At 43.7% G+C, this 22,455-nt stretch overlaps 1 protein-coding gene across 1 annotated transcript in view; it reads left to right on the forward strand.

The window, feature by feature from the left end:
• Nucleotides 1-1,893: 1,893 nt before the first annotated feature.
• The window catches only part of LOC132378073 (copine-9-like), a 643,860-nt gene continuing 623,298 nt past the window's right edge, over nt 1,894-22,455 (forward strand). The window contains exon 1 of the mRNA XM_059944788.1: nt 1,894-2,069. Within this exon, the coding sequence (XP_059800771.1) occupies nt 1,993-2,069 (77 nt within the window). The 5' untranslated portion in view covers nt 1,894-1,992. The remainder of the gene's footprint in view (nt 2,070-22,455) is intronic.

Below are 22,455 nucleotides of genomic sequence, written 5' to 3' on the forward strand. Positions count from 1 at the left end.
GATTTTTTATCACAACCATCTCCTCTATGCTGGGTACCTTTAATTCTTAAAGATGTTGGAGCATCCCCCTTAATGACTCATTTTTATTAATTTCCAACCTGGCTTTAGATTTAGGGTTAAGCAGCATGGATACATATTTTTCAGTCCACAGTCCATGACACTGTCAGACAGCTCACTAACGTACCGGTTAGTAGGTCATTGTAAGTTGTTTTGTCACAGATTTAATGAGGGGTAGCTTGGCAGCATGGCTCGAAGGGCTGGAAGGGCCTATTCTGATCTGTATCTCAGTAAATAAACAGATACTATCTCATGATGAAGACCCTTCATCAACAACACCTGATAAACATTATTCCTAATGCTGGTTTTGGATTGCAGGGCTCCCACAAGGGAGAGAGAAACACTTCCTGATTAATTTCTGATCCCTAAAACTAAAACTATAACCATACTATAGGGACAGCAGACCAGCACATTCATTCCCCTTTTGGCTCCCCTCTTACCCCTTCTTTTCTTCTCTTCTGACCATCACCTCCCTCATGCCCCTCCTTCTTCCCTTTCTCTCATTCTCCATTCTCCTCTCATATCCAATTCCTTCTTTTCTCAACCCTTTACCTCTTCCACCTATCTCCTCCCAACTTCTTATTTCATCTCTCCTCCTTCGCCCACCCATCCTCCTCCCCTCACCTGATTTCACTGATCACCTGCTAGCTTTGGCTCCCTCCCCAACCCCCTTCCTTCTCATTCTAGCCTTTCCCCTCTTGCATTCCAGTCCTGATGAAGGATCGCAGTCTGAAAGCATTGGCTGCTTATTCCCCTCCATAGATGTTGCTCGAAATTTTGAGAATCTGCAGAATGTCTGGTGTTAGTTGATTATTGATCTGGAGACCCAGGATCATTGGTGACACTGTCTGTGTGGAGTTTGCCTGTCCTGCTTGTGACTGCAAGGATTTTCTCCAAATGCTCTGTTTTCCTTCACCATCCCAAAGGGTTTAGACATTGTAAATTACTCCTGGAGTGTAGGTGAGTGGTAGAATCTGGAGGCGTCTGTGTGTGTGTGTGTGTGGGGGGGGGAGGGGGGTGGTTAATGGGAATGTGGGGAGAATGAAGGCAAGTTTACTTTGGGATTTGTGAAAAGGGATAATAGAAGTTCTGTGAAGGCCCACGTGCAGTGGGAGAGAAACAAGCATGTTCGCTGAGTTTTGAGAACTCTAGAGATCAAATAAACACTAGTCCAATAGGGCTGCTAACTAAAAATTAATGCTGTCACTGCAGTAACCTAGAACTAAATTAAACCCATTCGTTTAACAGTGTCTGTCTAAATCACTAATCTTCTTGCCGGGAACGTGGACAAAGGTAAGCAGGGAGTGTTGTCACAGTGCTTCAGCCAAGACTTGACAAGACTGAAAGAAAAGGGGAGTTCAATACAACGACAAGGAAACCCCAACTAGCTGGAATGTGTGCCTTCTCACACGCGCGATTGCCCTCTTCTTTCAGCTGCTGGAGCGGCCGGACTCTGTGGCCATTGTGACAAGAGGTGTCTCACAGTGTCATGGACTCCGGACTGAATAATCGCTTTTCACGCTAAGTCTGAAGCCAGGTTGGAAATTAATAATAATGAGTCATTAAGGGGGAATGCTCCAACAGCTTTAAGAATTAAAGGCCCTCAGCACAGAGGAGATGTCTGTGATAAAAAGTCATGGACCTGAAGCTTTTACTGTTTCATACTCCACAGAAACGGTCTGACCTGCTAAGCGTTTTATTTCTTTAATCAACTCCTGAGGTTTTAAAACCTGCAGTGAAGGAATCCTCCCGGTCGGCAAATAAACTAGTTTTCTGCTGTTCGTGTACACAGCCAGAGCAGTATATGATATATTATGATGAATAAGAGGGAAGGGTGGAGAGAGCAGGGTGGTCACGCTTGTGATGTCACATAGATGTGTGTGTGTGAGAGAGAGGGAGAGTTGGCGAGGTAGTCAGTGAGAAAGCACCAGGAGGATGGCATCTATCGGAGACTTCGATCCGCTTCAGGCTACCGTTCCTGCTACCAAGATCGAGATCACCGTGTCCTGCAGGTGCGAGCAGGGGACTGCGCTGGACGGGGGGACATGGGTGTGGGCAGACGGGGTAGAGGACAGGGGTCTCTGCTGTCGGGCAGTGAGAGAGAACCGCGGCTCCAGGCGCGGCGGGCACTAAAGTTAGCGAGCCGCTCTTCTCAGTCGCAACGGTATTAATAACAGCAGCCAAATGCAGCGAGATTAGCACCATTAACTTAAAAAAAAGGTCGGAATAAGCATTTTAAATTTAATGTCGTTTTACGCAAGTTTGGGACCGGTTACGGCAAATATTACCACATCCTCTTATGTTTTGGAGTTATTAAGCATTTCTTTGGAAATTACACTCTTTCAAAGGGAAAGGGCGAAGGTTTCACTGCGGTGAGGGGTAGTCGCTGACAGTGTAGCTGGTCGGCGGGGCTGCAAACAATCCCCCCCTCCCCACCACCTTCTCAGCACTTGCCCCTTCCGAAGCTGCAATCAAACCCAGGGTTCAGCGTCTTTGCATTAAAATAAAATCCGTTTCAGTCCCCACTTTGCCCCAAGTTACTACTGAAGTTTCTTTCTAAAATTGCAACATGCGAAAGATTTGGTGGGCGACGTTTTAAGGCCAACTAACGTTGGATCTTACGGAGCAAAAAGCCAACGGCAGACGCAATGGGCGGGAGGTACCAGCAGGAGGCAGTACAGCACAGCACAGCACAGCACAGCACAGCACAGCACAGCACAGTACAGTACAGCACAGCACAGCACAGTACAGTACAGCACAGGACTTCTCACCACCAGACACCAAAATCCCGCGCACCGAGCAGGCCTCACCACGAGAAATGAGGAGGGGGTAACCAGGAGGCACATGGACTGATTGTAAATGCTGGGTACCTTTATACCTCTATTCACAGGTGGTTAACATCAACACAATGATTGTGCCTAAATTACCAGTAAAATGTGGTAACCGTTGTTAAAGGAGACTATCATGGTTAGCAGGAGGCTGGGTGCACCAAACCAGCACAAGGGGTGATCAGATCTGAGGGTAGATTGGTATTGATGGCAGTTATCAGTGGAAGCAAATGATAGACCTTTGCACATGGAATGAACATCTCTAATAACTGGAAGGGCTGGTGATCTGTCACTACCAGAAGCTGCTGTAGTCATCAGAGCAAGGCTGGTAATAATGTCACCACAGGTGATGCATTTTACTGCAGCCATGAGGGGGCTCCAAATATCACAAAATGACACTGATGTCCTAGGTGGTGGTAAATACCACTAAAGGGGCAGATGGTGTTTTGCACTTTGCAGATGAGGAATTGAGTTTATTTTCCATGGTGGTGCTCACCCTCTTGCCTCTCATCTTCCATCCTCTTCCACCATTTCCAATGGAAGCCAAACACAAGAGATTCTGCCAATGCTGGAAATCCAGAGCAACACACACGCAGTGCTGGAGACACTCAGCAGGTCAGGCAGCATCTATGGAGAGGAGTAAAGAGTTGATATTTTGGGCTATGATCCTTCATTAGGACTGGAAAGGAAGGGAGAAAAATCTAGAACAAGAAAGTGGAAGAGAGGAAGGAGTTCAGGCTGGAAACTGACAGGTAAAGTCAGGAGAAGGGGAAGGTAGGTTGATGGGGGGGAGGATGAAGTGAGAAACTGGGAAGTGATAGGTGTAAGAGAAGAAAAAGGAATCTGATAGAAGAATGAACCATGGGAGAAAGGGATGAAGGAGGAGCACCAGGGGGACGTGATATTAAGGAGAAGAGGAGGTACTCTCCTTGGAGCAGCAAAAGTTGGAAGGCGGTTTGGTACATAATCCCGATAGGTTTAGGTAGGATAAGTAAAGAGACTGTGTTCTTCATAGTGGAGGATTAAGAGTCAGTGGACGTAACTTCAAAGTAATAAGAGTGATGAGAAAAACAATTTAGCACAATGCTTGAAATTGTGGTGGATTTGAATTTAGCATGAAGTTCAAGGCAAAATTGGATGAATGTTGGAAGGTAAGAGGCTCACTGTTCAGTAGAGAAAGAGCAGGAGATTGGAACTGAGGATTGGGCCACAGAGCTGGCGCAGATTCAATGGGCCAAGTAACCATTAGTATGGTGTTGAAGTTTGAGGCTTAGTTAGATATGATTACTGCTCTTCAAATTCTGGTGTGAATGGCTATGTCACACTGTTGTAGAGAAGGCCAGTCAATAGAAGAATTAGTTCCTAATTGCTGTCTTTGGTGCCATTGTGTTGATGGCCTGATTACTTCCAGCTGGGATACTGTTTGCCAATTTAGCTTCATCCAACAGCCAAAATCTAATCATAAAAATAACTTGTAAACATAAGATATTCTGCGGATGCTAGAAATTGAGAGCAACACACAAAATGTAGGAGGAACACAGCAGGTCAGGTAGCATCCATGGAAATGAATAAGTAGTCCATGTTTTGGTCCAAGACCATTCTTCAGGACTGAGAAGGAAGGGGGAAGGTCAAAATAAGTGGGTGGGGGAGGAGTGCAAGCTAGAAAGTGATAGCTGAAGACTGGTGGTGGGGGGGGGGGGTGGCAGGCAGAATGAAGTAAGAAGCTAAGAAGTGATAGGTGTAAAAGGTGAAGGGCTGGGGAAGGAATCTGAAATGAGAGGAGAATGGACCATGGCAGAAAAGGAAGGAAAATGGGCACCAGGGGCAGGTGATTGGCAGGTGAGGAGAAAAGGTAAGAGGCCAGAATGAGGAATAGAAGAAGAGGGGAGGGGGAGTGGGAAAATACTGGAAGTTGGAAAACATTGATGTTCTTGCTATCAGGTTGGAGGCTACCTAGACGGAATATGAGGTGTTGCTCCTCTTCCCTGAGAGTGTCTGCACCATGGAAAAAGAAGAAGCCATAGAATGGCTTGTCAGAACAGAAGTAGGGATAGGAATTAAAATGGCTGGCCTCTTAGAAATTCCACTTTTTGTGGATGGAGCAGAGGTGCTTTTTTAAAAAAATCCCTCTAATTCACCACATTTCACCTCCAGATGAAATGGTTCATACTAAAGCAAGCATCCAATGATCATGTGAGTTTAATCTACACTTTGCCAGCCTGGGTGCTAGTAGCTATCCTATTAAACAGGTTGGAATGTTTTGAAGTGCATGCAGTTTGCCAAGGATCAAAGAGCCGGACTTTTGATGTTAAACATCTACTTTTAATAGAAATAGGTTACCTAAAGAGCTCAAACTAGAAAAGAATACTGGGTTTTAAACATAGAACATAGAATAGTACAGCACATTACAGGCTCTTTGGCCCACAATGTTGTGCTGACCCTCAAACCCTGCCTCACATATAACCCCCCCCCACCTTAAATTCCTCCATATACTTGTTTAGTAGTCTCTTTAACACAGTTTATTTTAAGTTGATAGTAAACTATTCTTTATATGATTTCTTTCTGGGTTCAAATTTAAGAGTACACAGGTTAGAGCAGAAGATTATTTTAATTATAGATTCTTTTAAAGCGGTTCCCTAACTTGTGGTATTGAATTTGTGACTTGCGCTGCACCTATTGAATGTGGGGTTTTACAGCAAGGATCAAGAGGTTCTAAATTGAAGAAAGGGTTTGTTTAATTAGCACTTTTATAACTAAACAGTTCTGACATGTTTTGTGTTTGTGAAATGAGTTGCTTGAAACTGTTTGAATTCAGGAGTTTTTATTATCTTTAACAAATCCAAGCAGTGTTGTAATTAGAATTTGTTACTATTGACCAATATCATGCCACTTTTTTCTACATTCTGACTCAGGAATGCACACAGAGAAAGAAATGCAGTTGTTCTAAGCAGCACAACGGTTACGCAATTTTCCTGTCAAATTTTCTGTCGTGTGCTTTGGTAAAGAGACCACATTTTGAATGCAGCAACTTGTGCCTAACGGTCAGAAACAGGTACTGGACTCTCCAAGCCCACTGGGGTGGTAGAGAAAGCACCCAGCACTGGTATTTAAATTGTGAGAGCTCTTATTCTTTAGCCAGTAAGTGCTGGAGATACTGGTGGGCATAGTCTCGGTGGAAATCTGGGATCTTGTCCATTGCGTCTTTGAGCGTAATATTCTCAAAGGGATGATCGACTAACGGATACAGAAATGTTGGCATCTGCTGCTACACACTTGCTTGGTCACTCTTAGAATGAAGATAGAACCCAGAACAGTAGTGCACAGTGTGAACCCTTTGCATGTACGCTGCAGAAAGGGGGTTCAAAGCACCACGTATAATCTTGAGGTTTATTTTCTTGCAGACAGCCACAGAACAAAGAAACACAACAGAATTCCTGAAAAAAAAACCCACACCACAAAGACAAGCACACATCCAATGTGTAAAAAAAGAAAGAGCAAGTTGTGCAAACAATAACAAAATGCAAACAAACCATACACAGAACATGAACGGCAGCAGCAGAGAACCGAAAGTAAGTCCACAGCCACAGAGCTACTATGAGCTACCTGAAGCAAGAACCCAGCACAATACATACAAACTAAACCTGAGGCCAGCTATGAACCTCCTATCTATTTTGTATGTAAGAAGCTTGGGTTAGAACATACTTAAGGTACATCACAGTACAGGTCCTTCAGCCCATGATGTTGTGCCAACCTTTTAACCTACTCTAAGATCAATTTACCCCTTCCCTCCCACATAGCTCTCTATTTTTCTATCATTCATGTTTGTATCTATGTGTCTCTTTAACGACATCTACTCTCACCTTTGACAGTGCGTCCACACACCATTTACTCTCTGTGTCGATTAAAACAAACACCTACCTCTGACATCCCCACTGTACTTTCCTCTAATTACCTTAAAATAATGCCCTCCTTATTTAAGCCATCTTTGGCCTGGGAAAAAGTTCCTTGTTGTCCACTTTACCTATTCCTGTTATCATTTTGTACACTTCTATCGGGTCATCTCTCAACCTCCTTCACTCCAAACAGAAAAACAAACCCTAGCTAATTAAACTTTTCTTCATAAGACATGCGGTTCTAACCCAGGCAGCACCCTGTTAAGTTTCCTGTACATCCTTTCTAAAGCTGCCACATGCTTCCTATGATGAGGTGACCAAAACTTTTGAGCACATTATTCCAGGTGTTAATGCTGCAATCCAGGATTGAGCTAGGGACCATCGGATCCTGAGTCCATTTCTCTCCCAACTAAACGATGCCAGTTACTGACAATAGAGTTATAGGGAGGGATTGGGACATTAGAATTTTATTTCGTAGAACATAGGAGATTGAGGGATGATCTTATCAAATCATTAGTGGTATAGGTAGGGTGAATGCACATAATCTCTTTCCTAAGAAAGGGGAACTGGAAACTAGAGGACATAGGTTTAAGGTGAAAGCTGAAAGAGTTTAAAGGGACCTGATGGGCAACTTCTTTATGTAGGGGGGCTCATGTCTTTGGAATGAGCTGCCAGCGAAAGAGGTTAAGGCAAGTAAAACACCAGCATTTTAAAGACAAGTACTTGAATTGGAGGAACTGAGGGCAATATGGGTCAAAAGCAGGCAAAGAGGACCAGCTTGGTGGGTAGCATGGTCAGCACAGGTCAGATGGGCGAATGGTCAACCATTCTGACCATGCTGTTCAACCATGACTCCTTTCTGACTCGAAGAGCAAATAGGAAGGTACAGTACATAAAAAAATGTATCCAAGTTCACTCTGCAAAGGAGACTCATCTATAAATGCTATGGTTTCACGCATGGAAGTCAGAAAGTGCAATGCGTTATGAATAAATGAACAGTGGCAGTACCTTCCTGATTTTCTAATATAGCCATTGGTGTGTCTTCTTGTCTGGATCTGTTGTCACATGGGGTCACCCTTGTACAAACTAAACAATTCTGCAGATGTCAAAAACATGAAACAAATAGACAAAAAATGCTGGAAATGCTTAGCAGACCTGGTAGCATCTCAAAGTTCAAAGTAAATTTATTATCAAAGTACATCACTTACAACCCTGAGATTCACTTTCTTGTAGGCATTCACATTAAATATAGGGAAATACAATAGAATCAATGAAAAGATGCACAGAAAGACAGACATAAAACCAACATGCAACAGACAAATTGTGCAAATACAAAAAGAAAACAAAATAATAATAGTAATAAATAAATATTAAATAATATTGAGAACATGAGATGTAAAGTCCTTGAAAGTGAGTCCATGGGTTGTGGAGTCATTTCAGTGTTGATGTGAGTTAAGTTATCAACACTGGCTCAGGAGCATGACGGCTGAGGAGTAATAACTGTTCCAGAACATAGTAGTGTGGGACCTGAGGCTCCTGTACCTCCTTCCTGATGACAGCAGTGAGAAGTGAGCATGGCCTTGATGGCGAGCATCTTTGATGATGGATGCTGAGTTCCTGTGACAATGCTCTGTGTAAATATGCTCAATGGTGGAGTGGGCTTTCCTGTTACCAACTGGGTTGTATCCACTCCAATGGTATTGGACACCTGTGGACAGAGAAACAGCTCCTGAATATTTCTATCATTCCTGGAATTTATAGACGCAGATACTTCCACTGTAAAGGTTATGATCATCCATTTGTAGCCTGTTAATTGCTATTGTGCGATTGAGAACCCTATACTCATTGCATTAAGTCAAAAATACAGGACTAGATAGATGAAGGCTAATTATAAAATGCTTAAACTTTATTTTAGGGTTCAGTGGAGTTGCATTTCTGAATCACAGCAGATGAGGCTAACACAGAATTTGGGTAAATGAAGATTTTTACCAGAGGGAATTGGTTGACCATACCTTTGTTGTGCTGTAACCCATAAAGATAAGAGATTTTGTAGATGCTGGAAATCCAGAATAACACACACAAAATGCTGGAGGAACTCAGCAGCTCAGGCAACATCTGTGGAGACTAATAAACAATCAATGTTTCAGGCTGAGACCCTTCATGAAGGGTTGACTATTTGTTCATTTCCATGGATGCTGACTGACCTGCTGAGCTCCTCCAGCATTTTCTGTGAGTTACTTCTTTGTGCTGGTTGATGGAAGTACCCAGTGATTATCTGACAGTCTGTCTCAGGCTTTGTCAGCTGTCATACTGAGGAACTGTATTGCTGAATTTCCTTTCACAGCTGCCTCGTGTTCTCACAGTGTAGGTGGAATTCATCTACATTCGAATGCATCAATGATTTGGGTTGTAATGTCATTTTTGCTGGAGTATTTGGTTGTTTACGTCTAATGTGAGAGATAGAATGGCACTTTGCGGTTCCGTTCTTGGAACTGTTGCTTGTCGCCATGGAAAATTAACTGCAGGTGGAGAGGTCATGGACAGTTGGGACCTGACGTGGTGCAATCTCCACAAGACTGAGGCAGGATGTAGTTGCCTGTTTGATTAGAAATTGTTGGGAACCTGTATTTTAAATGTACACTTAATGGCCACTTTATGAGGTACAGGAGAAGAACCAGTGTGTTCTTCTGCTGCTGTAGCCATCCGCATCAAGGTTCACATTCAGAGATGCACTGCTGTAATGCATGGTTATTTGGGTTACTGTTGCCTCTCTGTCAACTTGACAGAATCCCACTCACCCTGTTCATGTCCCACACCCATCAGGAAGGAGGCCAGGTGCCATCTAAGGCAGGACTATGAGACTCCAAGTAGTAAGACTGATCAACACTCCTATCCACCAACTCCATCACTACTCTATTATTGCCCATCAGTCACTGTACATACAGCCTAGTGTCATTTTATGGGCATAAAATCTAACTACGTACATAGGCTATCTTATGTATTTATATATATTGTATTTTTTATTATTGTAATTGTGTTTTTTATCTTTTGTGTCTTTTTGTCCTGCATTAGATCTGGAGTAACAATTATTTCATTCAGCTTCAAAATACCTCTTCCCACCCTGCCAAATGTAAAAATGCTATTCCCTATTCCCAGGTCCTCTGTCTCCATCACATCTGCTCCCAGGATGAGGCTTTCCATTCCAGGACATCTCAAATGTCCTCTTTTTTTAAGGATCGTGGTTTCCCTTCTGCCGTCATCAATGATCTCCTCCATTTCCCGCACTTAGGCCCTCAACCCATCCTCCCATCACCACAACAGGGACCGCAACAGGGACCGAGTTCCCCTTGTCCTCACCTATCACCCCACCAGCCTCCAGATCCAGCATATTATCCTCCGCAACTTCCACCACCTTCAACAGGACCCCAACACTAAGCACATCTTTCCCTCTCTCCCCCTCTCTGTCCGTGACTGCCTGGTCCACACGTCCCTCCCCACAGATCTCCCACCTGGTACTTATCCCTGCAAGCCTAATTGCTACACCTGTCCCTACACCTCCTCTCTTACCACCATTCAGGGCCCCAAACGTCCGTCCAGGTGAGGCAACACTTCACTTGTGAGTCTGTTGGGGTAAGTCTATTGGATCCGACTCTGCTGGTGTGGCCTCCTCTACATCGGCGAGACCCGATGCAGATTGGGGGACCGCTTCGTCGAGCACCTCCGCTCCAAACGCCACAACAGACAGGATCTCCCGGTTGCCACCCATTTCAACACTACTTCACGTTCCCATTCAGATATGTCCATACCTGGCCTCCTCTACTGCCATGATGAGGCCAAACTCAGGTTGGAGGAGCAACATCTCATATACTGTCTGGGTAGTCTTCAGCCCCTTGGTATGAACATCGAATTCTCCAACTTACAGTAATTCCCTCCCTCTCCCTTCCCCCAGCCCAGTTTCACTCTGCCTCCTCCTCCAGCTGCCTATCACCTCCCTCATGATTCTGCCTTCTTCTACTACCCATAGCGCTTTCCCCTTACATCCCTTCTTCACCTCTCCTGCCTATCCCCTGCCCCACCCCTTGATTTTTCCTCTGATTGGTTTTTCACCTGGCACCTTCCACCCTCCCCCCTCCCCCCACCTTCTTTATAGGGCCCCTGCCCCCTCCTTCTTCAGTCCTGATGAAGGGTCTCGGCCCGAAATGTTGACTGCTCATTTTCACGAATGCTGTCCGACCTGCTGAGTTCATCCAGCTTGTTTGTATGTCTTGCTTTGACCACAGCATCTGCAGTGTACTTTGTGCTTACATTTCATTCACCTTTACACTTGTGCACAGGAAATTCCATTAAACAATCTTTAATCTTGATCCAGTCTGGCCATTCTCCTCTGATCTCCCTCATTAACAAGGCATTTTCACCCATTAGAACTGTCCCTCACTGGATTTTTCTTTTGTTCATTGCACCATTCACTGTAATCTCTGAGACTGTTGTACATGAATTCCCAGGAGATTTGCAGCTTTTAAGATAGCCAAAGCATTCCATCTGGCATCAATGGTTATTTTGCTGACAAAGTCACTTGGATAACATTTCTGATGTTTGGTTTCAGCTGAACCTTTTGACCATGTCTGCATACTTTAATGCATTGAGTTGCTGCCATATGATTGGCTGGTTAGAATTGCATTAATGAGTAGTTGTACCTAATCAAGTGGCTATAAGTGTATAACGCAGAGGAGGCTATTCACCCTATCACATCTATTGCTCTCAGAATAGTCTCGTTAATCCCATTTATTTCCCTGTACCTGTACTCTCACGTGTCTGTCAATTCTCCCATCACCCACCTACACACCACCACTTTATTATCTCCTGTTAGAGTCACCTTATGTACTCCTGTTCCTAGCATCACTTTATGGACATACATAATTGTGTTTTTTATCTTATTGTGCTTTTCTGTGCTGCATCAGATCTGGAGTAACGATTATTTTGTTCTCCTTTACACTTGTGTACTGGAAATGACAGTAAACGATTTTAATTAATTCTTAATTATTGCAACTTTATTATCATACTACAATAAAAATACCAATGACAATAATAATGATGGCACAGACCAAATTAAAATAATCCCATCCTGATCAAGGACGATGTTTATTCCCTGCAGTGCTCAACAGTCCTAGAACACCTCCAAAGTACCCATGGATACTGTGTGATTTTCTCCATGGTTGCCTGGGCTGTCTCCTGGGAAATCGGCAGGCAGTCAGCCTTGGTGGAGCTCTCCACAACCTGCCGACCCAACCACACTAGGGGAACATGACAGTGGCCATTTTACCAACCAGCACATCTTGGGGATGTTGGCAGAAACCAGAGCCACCTGGGGGGAAACTGGCATAGTTATAGGGTGAATTTGCAAACTGCACCTAGAGTACACAGTGCCTGAGGTCAGGACTGAACTAGAGTTTCTGGAGCTATGAGATAATAGCACTGCCAACTGTACTACCTTGCTGCTGACAGGGAAGGATGTTCTCTAGAACTTGGTGCCTGAAAGAATAAAACACCGTGGCTTGAATGCCTCTTGTGGGTGCACAGGCTTCCTGAGTGGATTTGCTGCATAATCTATTTCACAGACTGCGCACCCGTCACTGTTCAGTTTGCAAATGTGTAGGACCAGACACCCCAGCTGAAGTAAGGTTGAGGTTGCAACAACAGTGTAATTCACTTCTGGAACATTCTCAGCCTTCAGTTCGAAAGAACTGTATCTGAAACACCCTGGCTAAGACATGGTTTGGTCCCTTGAAACAAAATGGCTACGGTACATTTTAGTGTGATGTGAATTTCAGATGGAAATGTTATAACATAAATTGACACACGTACAGTGGAAAAGTTGAGCTTCTCATGCCATCCATACACATCACTTACTACAACAATGCAATGAAGTAGTACGGAGGGAAAGAGTAACAGGATGCAGAATATCCCAAAGTCCTGAAGAAGGATCTCGGCATGAAATGTCAAATGTTTTCTCCCCTCCATGAATTTATTTAGAGACACAACGCGGAACAGGCCTTTATGGGCCGTGGCCGTGGCTCTCCAGTAACCCCCAATTTAACCCTAGTCTAATCGTGAGAGAACTAACAATGACCTATTAACCTAGCAGCCAGTAGGTCTTTGGATTGTGGGAGGAACTAGAACACCCGGAGAAACCCACACCCAAGGAGAGGACGTACAGACTCCTTACAGATGGCATCGGAATTGAACTCCAAACTCCAATGCCCCGAGCTGTAATAGTGCTGCGCTCACTACTGTGGCACCCCTGACTGGCTGGATTTCTCTGGCATTTTGTGCTTGTTGCAGTTACAGAGAAAGTGCAGTGCAGTCAGACAATAAGGTGCAAGGCCATAATAAGCTAATTTCTGAGGTCATGAGACTATTTTGCTCAATAGTCTTAAAACAGCAGAGTAGAGGAGTAGACACTTGGTTCATGAGGCATCTGTCAACAAAGTACACTTCATTTCCAATTAGTTCCACTCCATCAGAACTATAGTCGGTCTTGCCAAATGAAATAACTGAACCTCAGCGAGTTAGCAAACTAAATTAATCTTGTAGCTGAGATGACAAGTTTTTGTAACCTCCCCTTTTCATGACTAAGAATATGAAAAAAACAGTTCTCTGGGTTAATTCTCAGTAGTTTTAACATCTGAAACAAGAATGCTGAGAAAGGTACAGAAATAAACACTGCAGGAGTTGGAAATCTTGAACACCATGCACAAAATGTTGGAAGAACTCAGCAATGGATGCGAATAATCATTTGATATTTCAGGCCAAAATCCTTCATCAGGACTGGAAAGGAAGCCTGACTGAGAGAGTGGGTGGAGGGGAAGGAATAACAGATGAAAGCAAAAATGTTATTATTTCATTGTTCAGAAGGAAAAGTAGTAATATACAACATAATTGCTTTGTCCACATAATCCCTCACATGAGAGCCTAGTGAATACATTAGATGTGTTACATTGCCTTACAATCGACCTAGAAGTGATATGGCTGACGTGTGCAGCTTCTTTACACGCAATCAGGGGTGTAAAGAAACCTCTGATACTTTCTTCAAAAAGTGACCAATAAGAGGTATTTGCAGATTGGAGCAGGCTGCTTATCTGTGAAATCTGCAGTCCAGCTGATGGGCCTAGTGTTCTGTGAGATGGAGATAAACCTTGGAAAGTGGTTATGGATGTAAAAAAGCCGCAGTCAGTTAAAACCCATCTAGACAAATTGGAAGGCAAGCAAGAATGAGGCAATGACAGACAGAATCAGAATTGGAATCAAGTTTAATATCACTGGTAAATATGTTGTAAAGTATTCTATGATGGCTTAGATGTTGCAAGGTTGTAGGTGGCAAGATGAATGCCCTGTGTTTGAGGAAAAGAGCATACTTGAAGTGGATTGGAAAATTCGTTCTACTAACAGTGCCTAATGTTAGATGGAAATGGCATATCCTTTGAACAATTGAGATAAGTTGTGCTGGGACAGAGACATTACAGGTTTAGAGACACAGCTAAAAGCATTGTAGCTAATGCCTATCAAATGCAACCTGGTAGACAAAATTTCATCGGATGTCTCTGCATCCACATGCTGTTACACCAACCAGTACTGCTATTTTAACTTGACTTGTGAACGCTGTGTTAGATCCTTCTGAAGCAAGTTAACAGGACTGTTGTGACTCTGCAATTAAAACTGGTCAGGCCTTCCTGATGTACAGTCTGACATGGGAGGCTGCTTGGAGATGGTCCTTGAAAGCTATGAACCCAAAGGGATTCAAGAGAGATGATAAGGACTTCATCAGGAAGAGGTAGACCCACAAGCAGCTTCCTCCCCTCCGCCATCAGTTCTCTGAATGGACAATGAACCTACCCATGAATATTACTCTTGAACTACTCATTTAATTTAATTTTTTGCTCTTTCTTATTGTAATTTATAGTTTTTTTTAATGTAAGCTCATGTTCAAGCTTATTGTCATCTGACTGTACATATATAGAACATAGAACATAGAATAGTACAGCACACTACAGGCCCTTTGGCCCACAATGTTGTGCTGACCCTTAAACCCTTCCTCCCATATAACCCCCACCTTAAATTCCTCCATATACCTGTCTAGCATTCTCTTAAATTTCACTAGTGTATCTGCCTCCACCACTGACTCAGGCAGTGCATTCCACACACCAACCACTCTCTGAGTAAAAAACCTTCCTCTAATATCCCCCTTGAACTTCCCACCCTTTACCTTAAAGCCATGTCCTCTTGTATTGAGCAGTGGTGCCCTGGGGAAGGGGTGCTGGCTGTCTACTCTATCTATTCCACTTAATATCTTGTACACCTCTATTATGTCTCCTCTCATCCTCCTTCTCTCCAGAGAGTAAAGACTTAGCTCCCTTAATCTCTGATCATAATGCATACTCTCTAAACCAGGCAGCATCCTAGTAAATCTCCTCTGTACCCTTTCCAATGTTTCCATATCCTTCTTATAGTGAGGCAATCAGAACTGGACACAGTACTCCAAGTGTGGCCTAACCAGAATTTTATAGAGCTGCATCGTTACCCCGCGACTCTTCAACTCTATCCCTTGACTTATGAAAGCTAACACTCCATAAGCTTTCTTAACTACCCCATCTAACTGTGAGGCAACTTTCAGGGATCTGTGGACATGTACCCCCAAATCCCTCTGCTCCTCCACACTCCAAAGTATCCTGCCATTTACTTTATACTCTGCCTTGGAGTTTATCCTTCCAAAGTGTACCACCTCACACTTTTCAAGGTTGAACTCCATCTGCCACTTCTCAGCCCACTTCTGCATTCTATCAATGTCTCTCTGCAATCTTCAACAATCCTCTACACTATCCACAACACCCCCAACCTTTGTGTCGTCTGCACACTTGCCAAACCATCCTTCTACTCCCACATTCAGGTCATTAATAACAATCACAAAAGGTAGAGGTCCCAGAACCCATCCTTGCGGGACACCACTAGTCCCAACCCTCCAATCTGAATGTACTCCCTCCACCACGACCCTCTGCCTTCTGCAGGCAAGCCAGTTCTGAATCCACCTGGCCAGACTTCCCTGGATCCCATGCCTTCTGACTTTCTGAATAAGCCTACCATGTGGAACCTTGTCAAATGCCTTACTAAAATCCATGTAGATCACATCCACTGCACTACCCTCATCTATATGCCTGGTCACCTCCTCAAAGAACTCTAGCAAGCTTGTTAGACACGATCTGCGCTTCACAAAACCATGCTGACTGTCCCTGATCAGACTGTGATTCTCTAAATGCCCATAGACTCTGTCTCTAGGAATCTTTTCCAACAGCTTTCCCACCGCAGACGCAAGGCTCACTGGTCTATAATTACCTGGACTATCCCTACCACCTTTTTTGAACAAGGGGACAACATTCGCCTCCCTCCAATCCTCCGGTACCATTCCCATGAAAAACGAGGACAGAAAAATCCTAGCCAGAGGCTCAGCAATCTCTTCCCTTGCCTCGTGGAGCAGCCTGGGGAATATTCTGTCAGGCCCCGGGAATTTATCTGTCCTAATGCATTTTAACAACTCCAACACCTCTTCTCCCTTAAGATCAACATGCTCCAGAACATCAACCTCACTCATATTGTCCTGACCGTCATCAAGTTCCCTCTCAGTGGTGAATACTGAAGAGAAGTATTCATTGAGGACCTTGCTCACTTCCACAGCCTCCAGGCACATCTTTCCACTTTTATCTCTAATCAGTTCTACCTTCACTCCCATCATCCTTTTATTCTTCACATAATTGAAGAATGCCTTGGGGTTTTCCTTAACCCTACTCGCCAAGGCCTTCTCATGCCCCCTTCCTGTTCTCCTCAGCCCCTTCTTAAGCTCCTTTCTTGCTACCCTATATTCCTCAATAGACTCATCTGATCCTTGCTTCCTAAACCCCATGTATGCTGTCTTCTTCCATCTGACTAGATTTTCCACCTCACTTGTCACCCATGGTTCCTTCACCCTACCATTCTTTATCTTCCTCACCGGGACAAATTTATCCCTAACATCCTGCACGAGATCCCTAAACATCGACCACATGTCCATAGTACATTTCCCTGCAAAAACATCATCCCAATTCACACCCGCAAGTTCTAGCCTTATAGCCTCATAATTTGCCCTTCCCCAATTAAAAATGTTCCTGTCCTCTCTGATTCTGTCCTTTTCCATGATAATGTTAAAGGTCAGGGAGTGGTGGTCACTGTCCCCCAGCTGCTCACCCATTGACAGATCTGTGACCTGACCCAGTTCGTTACCTAATACTAGAACTAGTATGACATTCCCCCCTAGTCGGCCAGTCAACATACTGTGACAGGAATCCGTCCTGGACGCACTTAACAAACTCTGCCCCATCTAAACCATTGGAACTAATCAGGTGCCAATCAATATTAGGGAAGTTAAAGTCACCCATGATAATAACCCTGTTATTTTTGCACCTTTCCAAAATCTGCTTCCCAATCTGCTCCTCGGTATCTCTGGTGCTACCAGGGGGCCTATAGAATACCCCCAGTAGAGTAACTGCTCCCTTCCTGTTCCTGACTTCCACCCACACTGACTTGAAAGAGGATCCTGCTACATTACCCACCCTTTCTGTAGTTGTAATAATATCCCTGACCAATAATGCCACCTCCTCCTCCCCTTTCCCCCCTCTCTATCCCTGTTAAAACACTGAAATCCAAGAATATTGAGAATCTATTCCTGCCTGGTGCCAGCCAAGTCTCTGTAATGGCCACAACATCATAATTCCATGTATGTATCCAAGCTCTCAGTTCATCACCTTTGTTCCTGATGCTTCTTACATTGAAGTACACGCACTTTAGCCAAACAATGCAACATGATATACAATATATATCACACACACAAAGCACATAAGAAAGAATATTACCACAAATGTTAATAAAATATAATTTAAATGTATGTTGTGCACAGCACAGGTAAACAGTAATCAGCTCGCTGTCCTAGTGATGAGACCTTGGTGGTTCACACCCTGGAAGATGTTACTCAGATGCTTCTATCCTCACTTGGTGGGTGAAAGAGATTGTGGGGAATGGGTGGTAGGGGTCCTTAGCAATATTTCTGGGCCTTTGCATACAATGCTCTCGGCAAATGTCACAAAAAAGCAGGGAGGGAGACCCCAGTGACCCTCTTCACAGTTTTTACTATCCTCAGTAGGATCTTGCGGTCTGATGCCTTGTGGCTTCTGTACCAGGCAGGTCATTCTCGATGGGGCTTCTGTAGAAAGTTGTTAGAACAGAGTCTGGGAGCCTTGCAGAACTCAATCTCCTCCAGCTTATAAATGCTGCTGTGATGGAAGGGGTGTTGTGAATCAAAGTTAGATTATCTGTTATACTGTACGCACACCAAGGAACTTCGTGCTCTTCACCCTCTCCATGGCACAGAATGACCGACCTGTGCCTTTCTGAAGTCCACAATCATCTCTTTTGTCTTGTCCACATTGAGATTTGGGATGTTGTTCTTGCACTCTTTGATAAGCCTCTCTACCTCTTCTCTGTATGCCAACTCATCATTGTTGCTGATGAAGCCCATGCTGTAGTATCTATATCATCAGTGAACTTGAGGATGTGGTTTGAACTGGATCTAGTTGAGTCAACGGCATGAACTCTAGCATACCGAGCACACAGCTCAGGTGGGCACCAGTGCTCAGCATGGAACAGATATTGCTGCCAACTCAGATTGAAGGAGTCTTTCCATCAAGAAGTCCATGATCCAGTTACAGAAAAGGGAGCTGGGTCCCATGAAGACTGTTTACCCACCAACTCCTGAGGAATGATTGTGTTAAATGCCAAGCTGAAGTTGATGAACAACATCCTGGCATATAAGCCATTGTATTCTAGGCGGGACAAAATGGAAAGCAGGGCCGAGGATGGCATTATTCGCGGACCAGTTTAAGCAGACAAGCTGGAAAGGGTCCAGTGTAACTGGCAGGTGCGATTTTCTATGATCCATTACCAGCTGCTCAAAGTACTTTGTGATTGTTGAGGTCAGTGCCACTGAGTAGTAACTGTTTAGGTCAGTTACCCTTATTCCCTGGGCACCAAAATGATGGTGGCTGCCTTGAGGCCTGCAGGGACAGTAGACTGTTGCAGAGAGATCGGGTCTTTTAAGAGACTCATGGCAAGGTACATGGAGCTTAGAAAAATAAAGAGCTATGGGTAACCTTTGCTAATTGCTAAAGTAGAGACCTTTTCAGCACAGCATTGTGGGCTGAAAGGCCAGTATTGTGCTGTAGGTTTTCTGTGTTTCTATGTGATATTAAAGGTCTCCATTAAGACCTCTGTTAGCTGGACTATACCATCCCTTAGCACCTGGCCCCACAGCCTTGCATGGGTTTACCCTGGCTGGAATCCTCCTCAACTTGGTGCTTACTCATCAGAAGGAAAGGGGGCTTTCCCTGAAGTCACATCATTCATTGCATCAAATTGTGCAGAGAAATTATTCAACCTATCAGGAATGGAGGCGTTGCTGTTGTTGACACACAAGTGCACAAGGTGGACTAGCAAACTATTATGGTTTCTATAGTTAGCCATATGTGCCAGGTGTCCCTGGTCACAAAGGTGTCTGAATTTTCTATGAATAGACTTTCCTCACCTTTCTGATGGCACCAAAGAGCTCTGCTCTTGCTGACCTTAAAGTCATCTTTACCCCAAACTGAAGGCAGTGCACAAACCTCTGCAGTCAGCCAAGGTTCTGCTTTGCCCTGGCAGTGAGGTGTTTTATCACAGTACTGTCATCAATGCATTTTCCTATGTAGCTGCTTACCCATCCTGCATATTCAGCAGTCAGCTGCAATGTAAAGCTGCTGCAAATCAACAAATTGCATGACATGTGTCAATGATAATAAATCTGATTTGGAAGTCATTCAGTGCAAACAATGGGGTTGATAAAGGTTCAAACAAGTACTTCAGCCCACAACTTTCAGATGAAGTGGCACCATCTCTAATCACAAAGAGTAGGGGTCCCAGACTGGATCCCTGAGGCACTCCACTGGTCACTGGCCTCCATGCAGAATACGTCCTGTCTACAACCATTCTTTGCCTTCAGTGGGCAAGCCAGATCTGGATTCACAAAGCAATGTCCCCTTGAATCCCATGCCTCCTTACTTTCTCAATAAGCCTTGCATGGGGTACCTTATCAAATGCTTGCTGAAATCCATATACACTACATCTACTGCTCTTCCTTCATCAATGTGTTTAGTCACATCCTCAAACAATTCAATCAGGCTTGTAAGGCATATAAGGCATAATGGAGGTGGGTGATGCATTTTGAAAGAAGAGTTATCATCTCTAACTAGTGATTAGGAGATACAAAAGGGTGTGCCACTAATCCTGCAGAAATGAAAATCCTATAATTCAGCAACTGGCCCCTAGAGAATCTCAACCAGCTGCTGCAGAGCTGGAAGATCTGTCCATCAAACCAAGACATGCCAAAGTAAAGTGCAGAAGAAATGGTCGGTTATTTTGAATGCCTTTCCCTCATAATTTCAGGAGAGGTTTAGTACAAGTACAAGAGACTTAGCAGATGCTGTAAACCTAGAACATCATCCACCAGATGCTGGAGAAACTTGACAGGTCAGGCATCATCTATGAAAATAAACAAACAGTTGATACTACTTTAAGAACCATATCATGTGATTAGCTGAATTAGTGTTGTTACAACTTTACTTAATGTGGGTCTTTCTAGACTTAAGGTTCCCAGCCTCTTTTATGTCATGGACCAATACCATTAAGCAAGGGGTCCATATACCTCAAGTTGGAAACTCTGTTCTAGACTATATATCTCAATGGAAAAAGCCACAGTAATAAAATGTCATAGGTAAGATCATCAGCTGTTTATTGATTGTACTTATTGTTACTTTGAATAGCAATTATCTAATATTGTAGAGAGAAATGTGGAACAGAGAATGCTCAGAAGATGAGGCGCTTCTGTAGAAAGAGGAATAATACTGCAGTTTGATCACCTTTCATAAGAATTGGGAAATGGAAATAATGGGTTGAAGGTATTGAGCAAATGGAAGGAACAAAGAGTAGAAGTTGTGTCTGATGGTGTGGAGGGTCAGAGAGATTACCTGAAAAAGGCTAATTATACAATGTGAAGGAGGCCGATGCTGGGACAGGCATGGAAACTTTGCCAGTCAAGACCAGATAGAAGTAAGACCACAAAATGTATGAGTAGAATTAGGCCACTCAGCCCATTGAGCCAGTTCCACCATTCCATCAGGGCTGTTTTTTTATATCTCTCTCAAACCCATTCTTCTGCTTCTCCCTGTAAGCTTTGATGCCATGACTAACCAAGAACCTATCAGCTTTGCTTTAAACATACTCAGTGACTTGCCTTCACAGCCGATCGAGGCAATGAATTCTACGGATTCACCACCCTCTGGCTAAAGAAAATTCCTTCTCTGTTCTAATGGATGTCACTTCATTCTGAGGCTGTGCTTTTTGGTCCTAGACTCATCCACTATAGGAATCATCCTCTCCACGACCACTCTATCTGTGCCCTCTGGTCCTAGACTAATCCACTACAGGAAACATCATCTCCAAAACCACTCTATCTGTGCCCTCTGTCCTAGACTCATTCACTATAGGAATCATCCTCTCCACAGCTACTCTATCTAGGCCTGTCAATATTCAATAGGTTTCATTCTTCTAAACTCCAGTGAGTGCCGGTACCTGAATCATTGCCTGACAGGAAACTGTCTTTGCTGATTTGCTATGATGGTTGAACCTGTTTTGTGCTTTCATTAAGGAAGATGTATAATTTATTAACTAAGATACTTCTCACATTTCTCAAACCCAGAAACCTGGACTAACCTTCAGACATCTGCCCCACTGTGACTGAATGAGAGATTTTCAATGTTGTGCTCAGGTGAAACAGCTTTACGTTAAAGTTGTTATATAAATGTTTTGTATGAAGGAAACAAGGCCTAATGGCATTACTGTTTGGAGATGATGTGCATGGTGATGCTTTCTATGGAGAAATAGCTGTGGTAATTTAGACTCTCCATTCCCTTGTCACTTGTCCTCTCCTTCCACCTACCGATTTGCTTGCAATTGCTGCTGGATTGTCAAGTCACCCCCCTATTCCGTACTCATTTTCTCTGAGATCAGGGTTCAGATCCTGGCCAGACTGCTGAAAGGGAAGTATTCTCTGGCGGTATAAAGGTGATAAATAAGATTAATTTAGAAGCTCTTAATCCAATTACCAGTGGGGCAAGTTGACAGCATTAAAATATCAATCAGATTGTGCTCAAAAAGATTAAATGCTTGCCATCAAAAATTAACTAACCGTGATTTGAATAAATTATAAAAGGGGATTAAATTGACAATCTCACTGTGATAGTTGAAGGGGGGAAAGGTTCCTCTCTTTGTGAAGTCTCAATTCTGTAATAAAAGGAAAGTCTATAATTTTATTGTGAAGAGAGCCCAGAGGAAATCTTCCCTCAAGGATGGTTAGCTCAGTAAATGGATAACTTCACACTGGCATAGCAACAATGCTCTCTTGATAGTGTCACAGGAAGCTGATTGGGCCAGAACAGCTTTGTCTTTCCCCTGTGCTTGTTCCAAACTCTAACCTGCAACATTCTGTGTTCTTGTGTCTGTTTTCAATT

This window comes from Hypanus sabinus, chromosome 19, assembly GCF_030144855.1.
Source record: "Hypanus sabinus isolate sHypSab1 chromosome 19, sHypSab1.hap1, whole genome shotgun sequence".
NCBI lineage: Eukaryota > Metazoa > Chordata > Chondrichthyes > Myliobatiformes > Dasyatidae > Hypanus > Hypanus sabinus.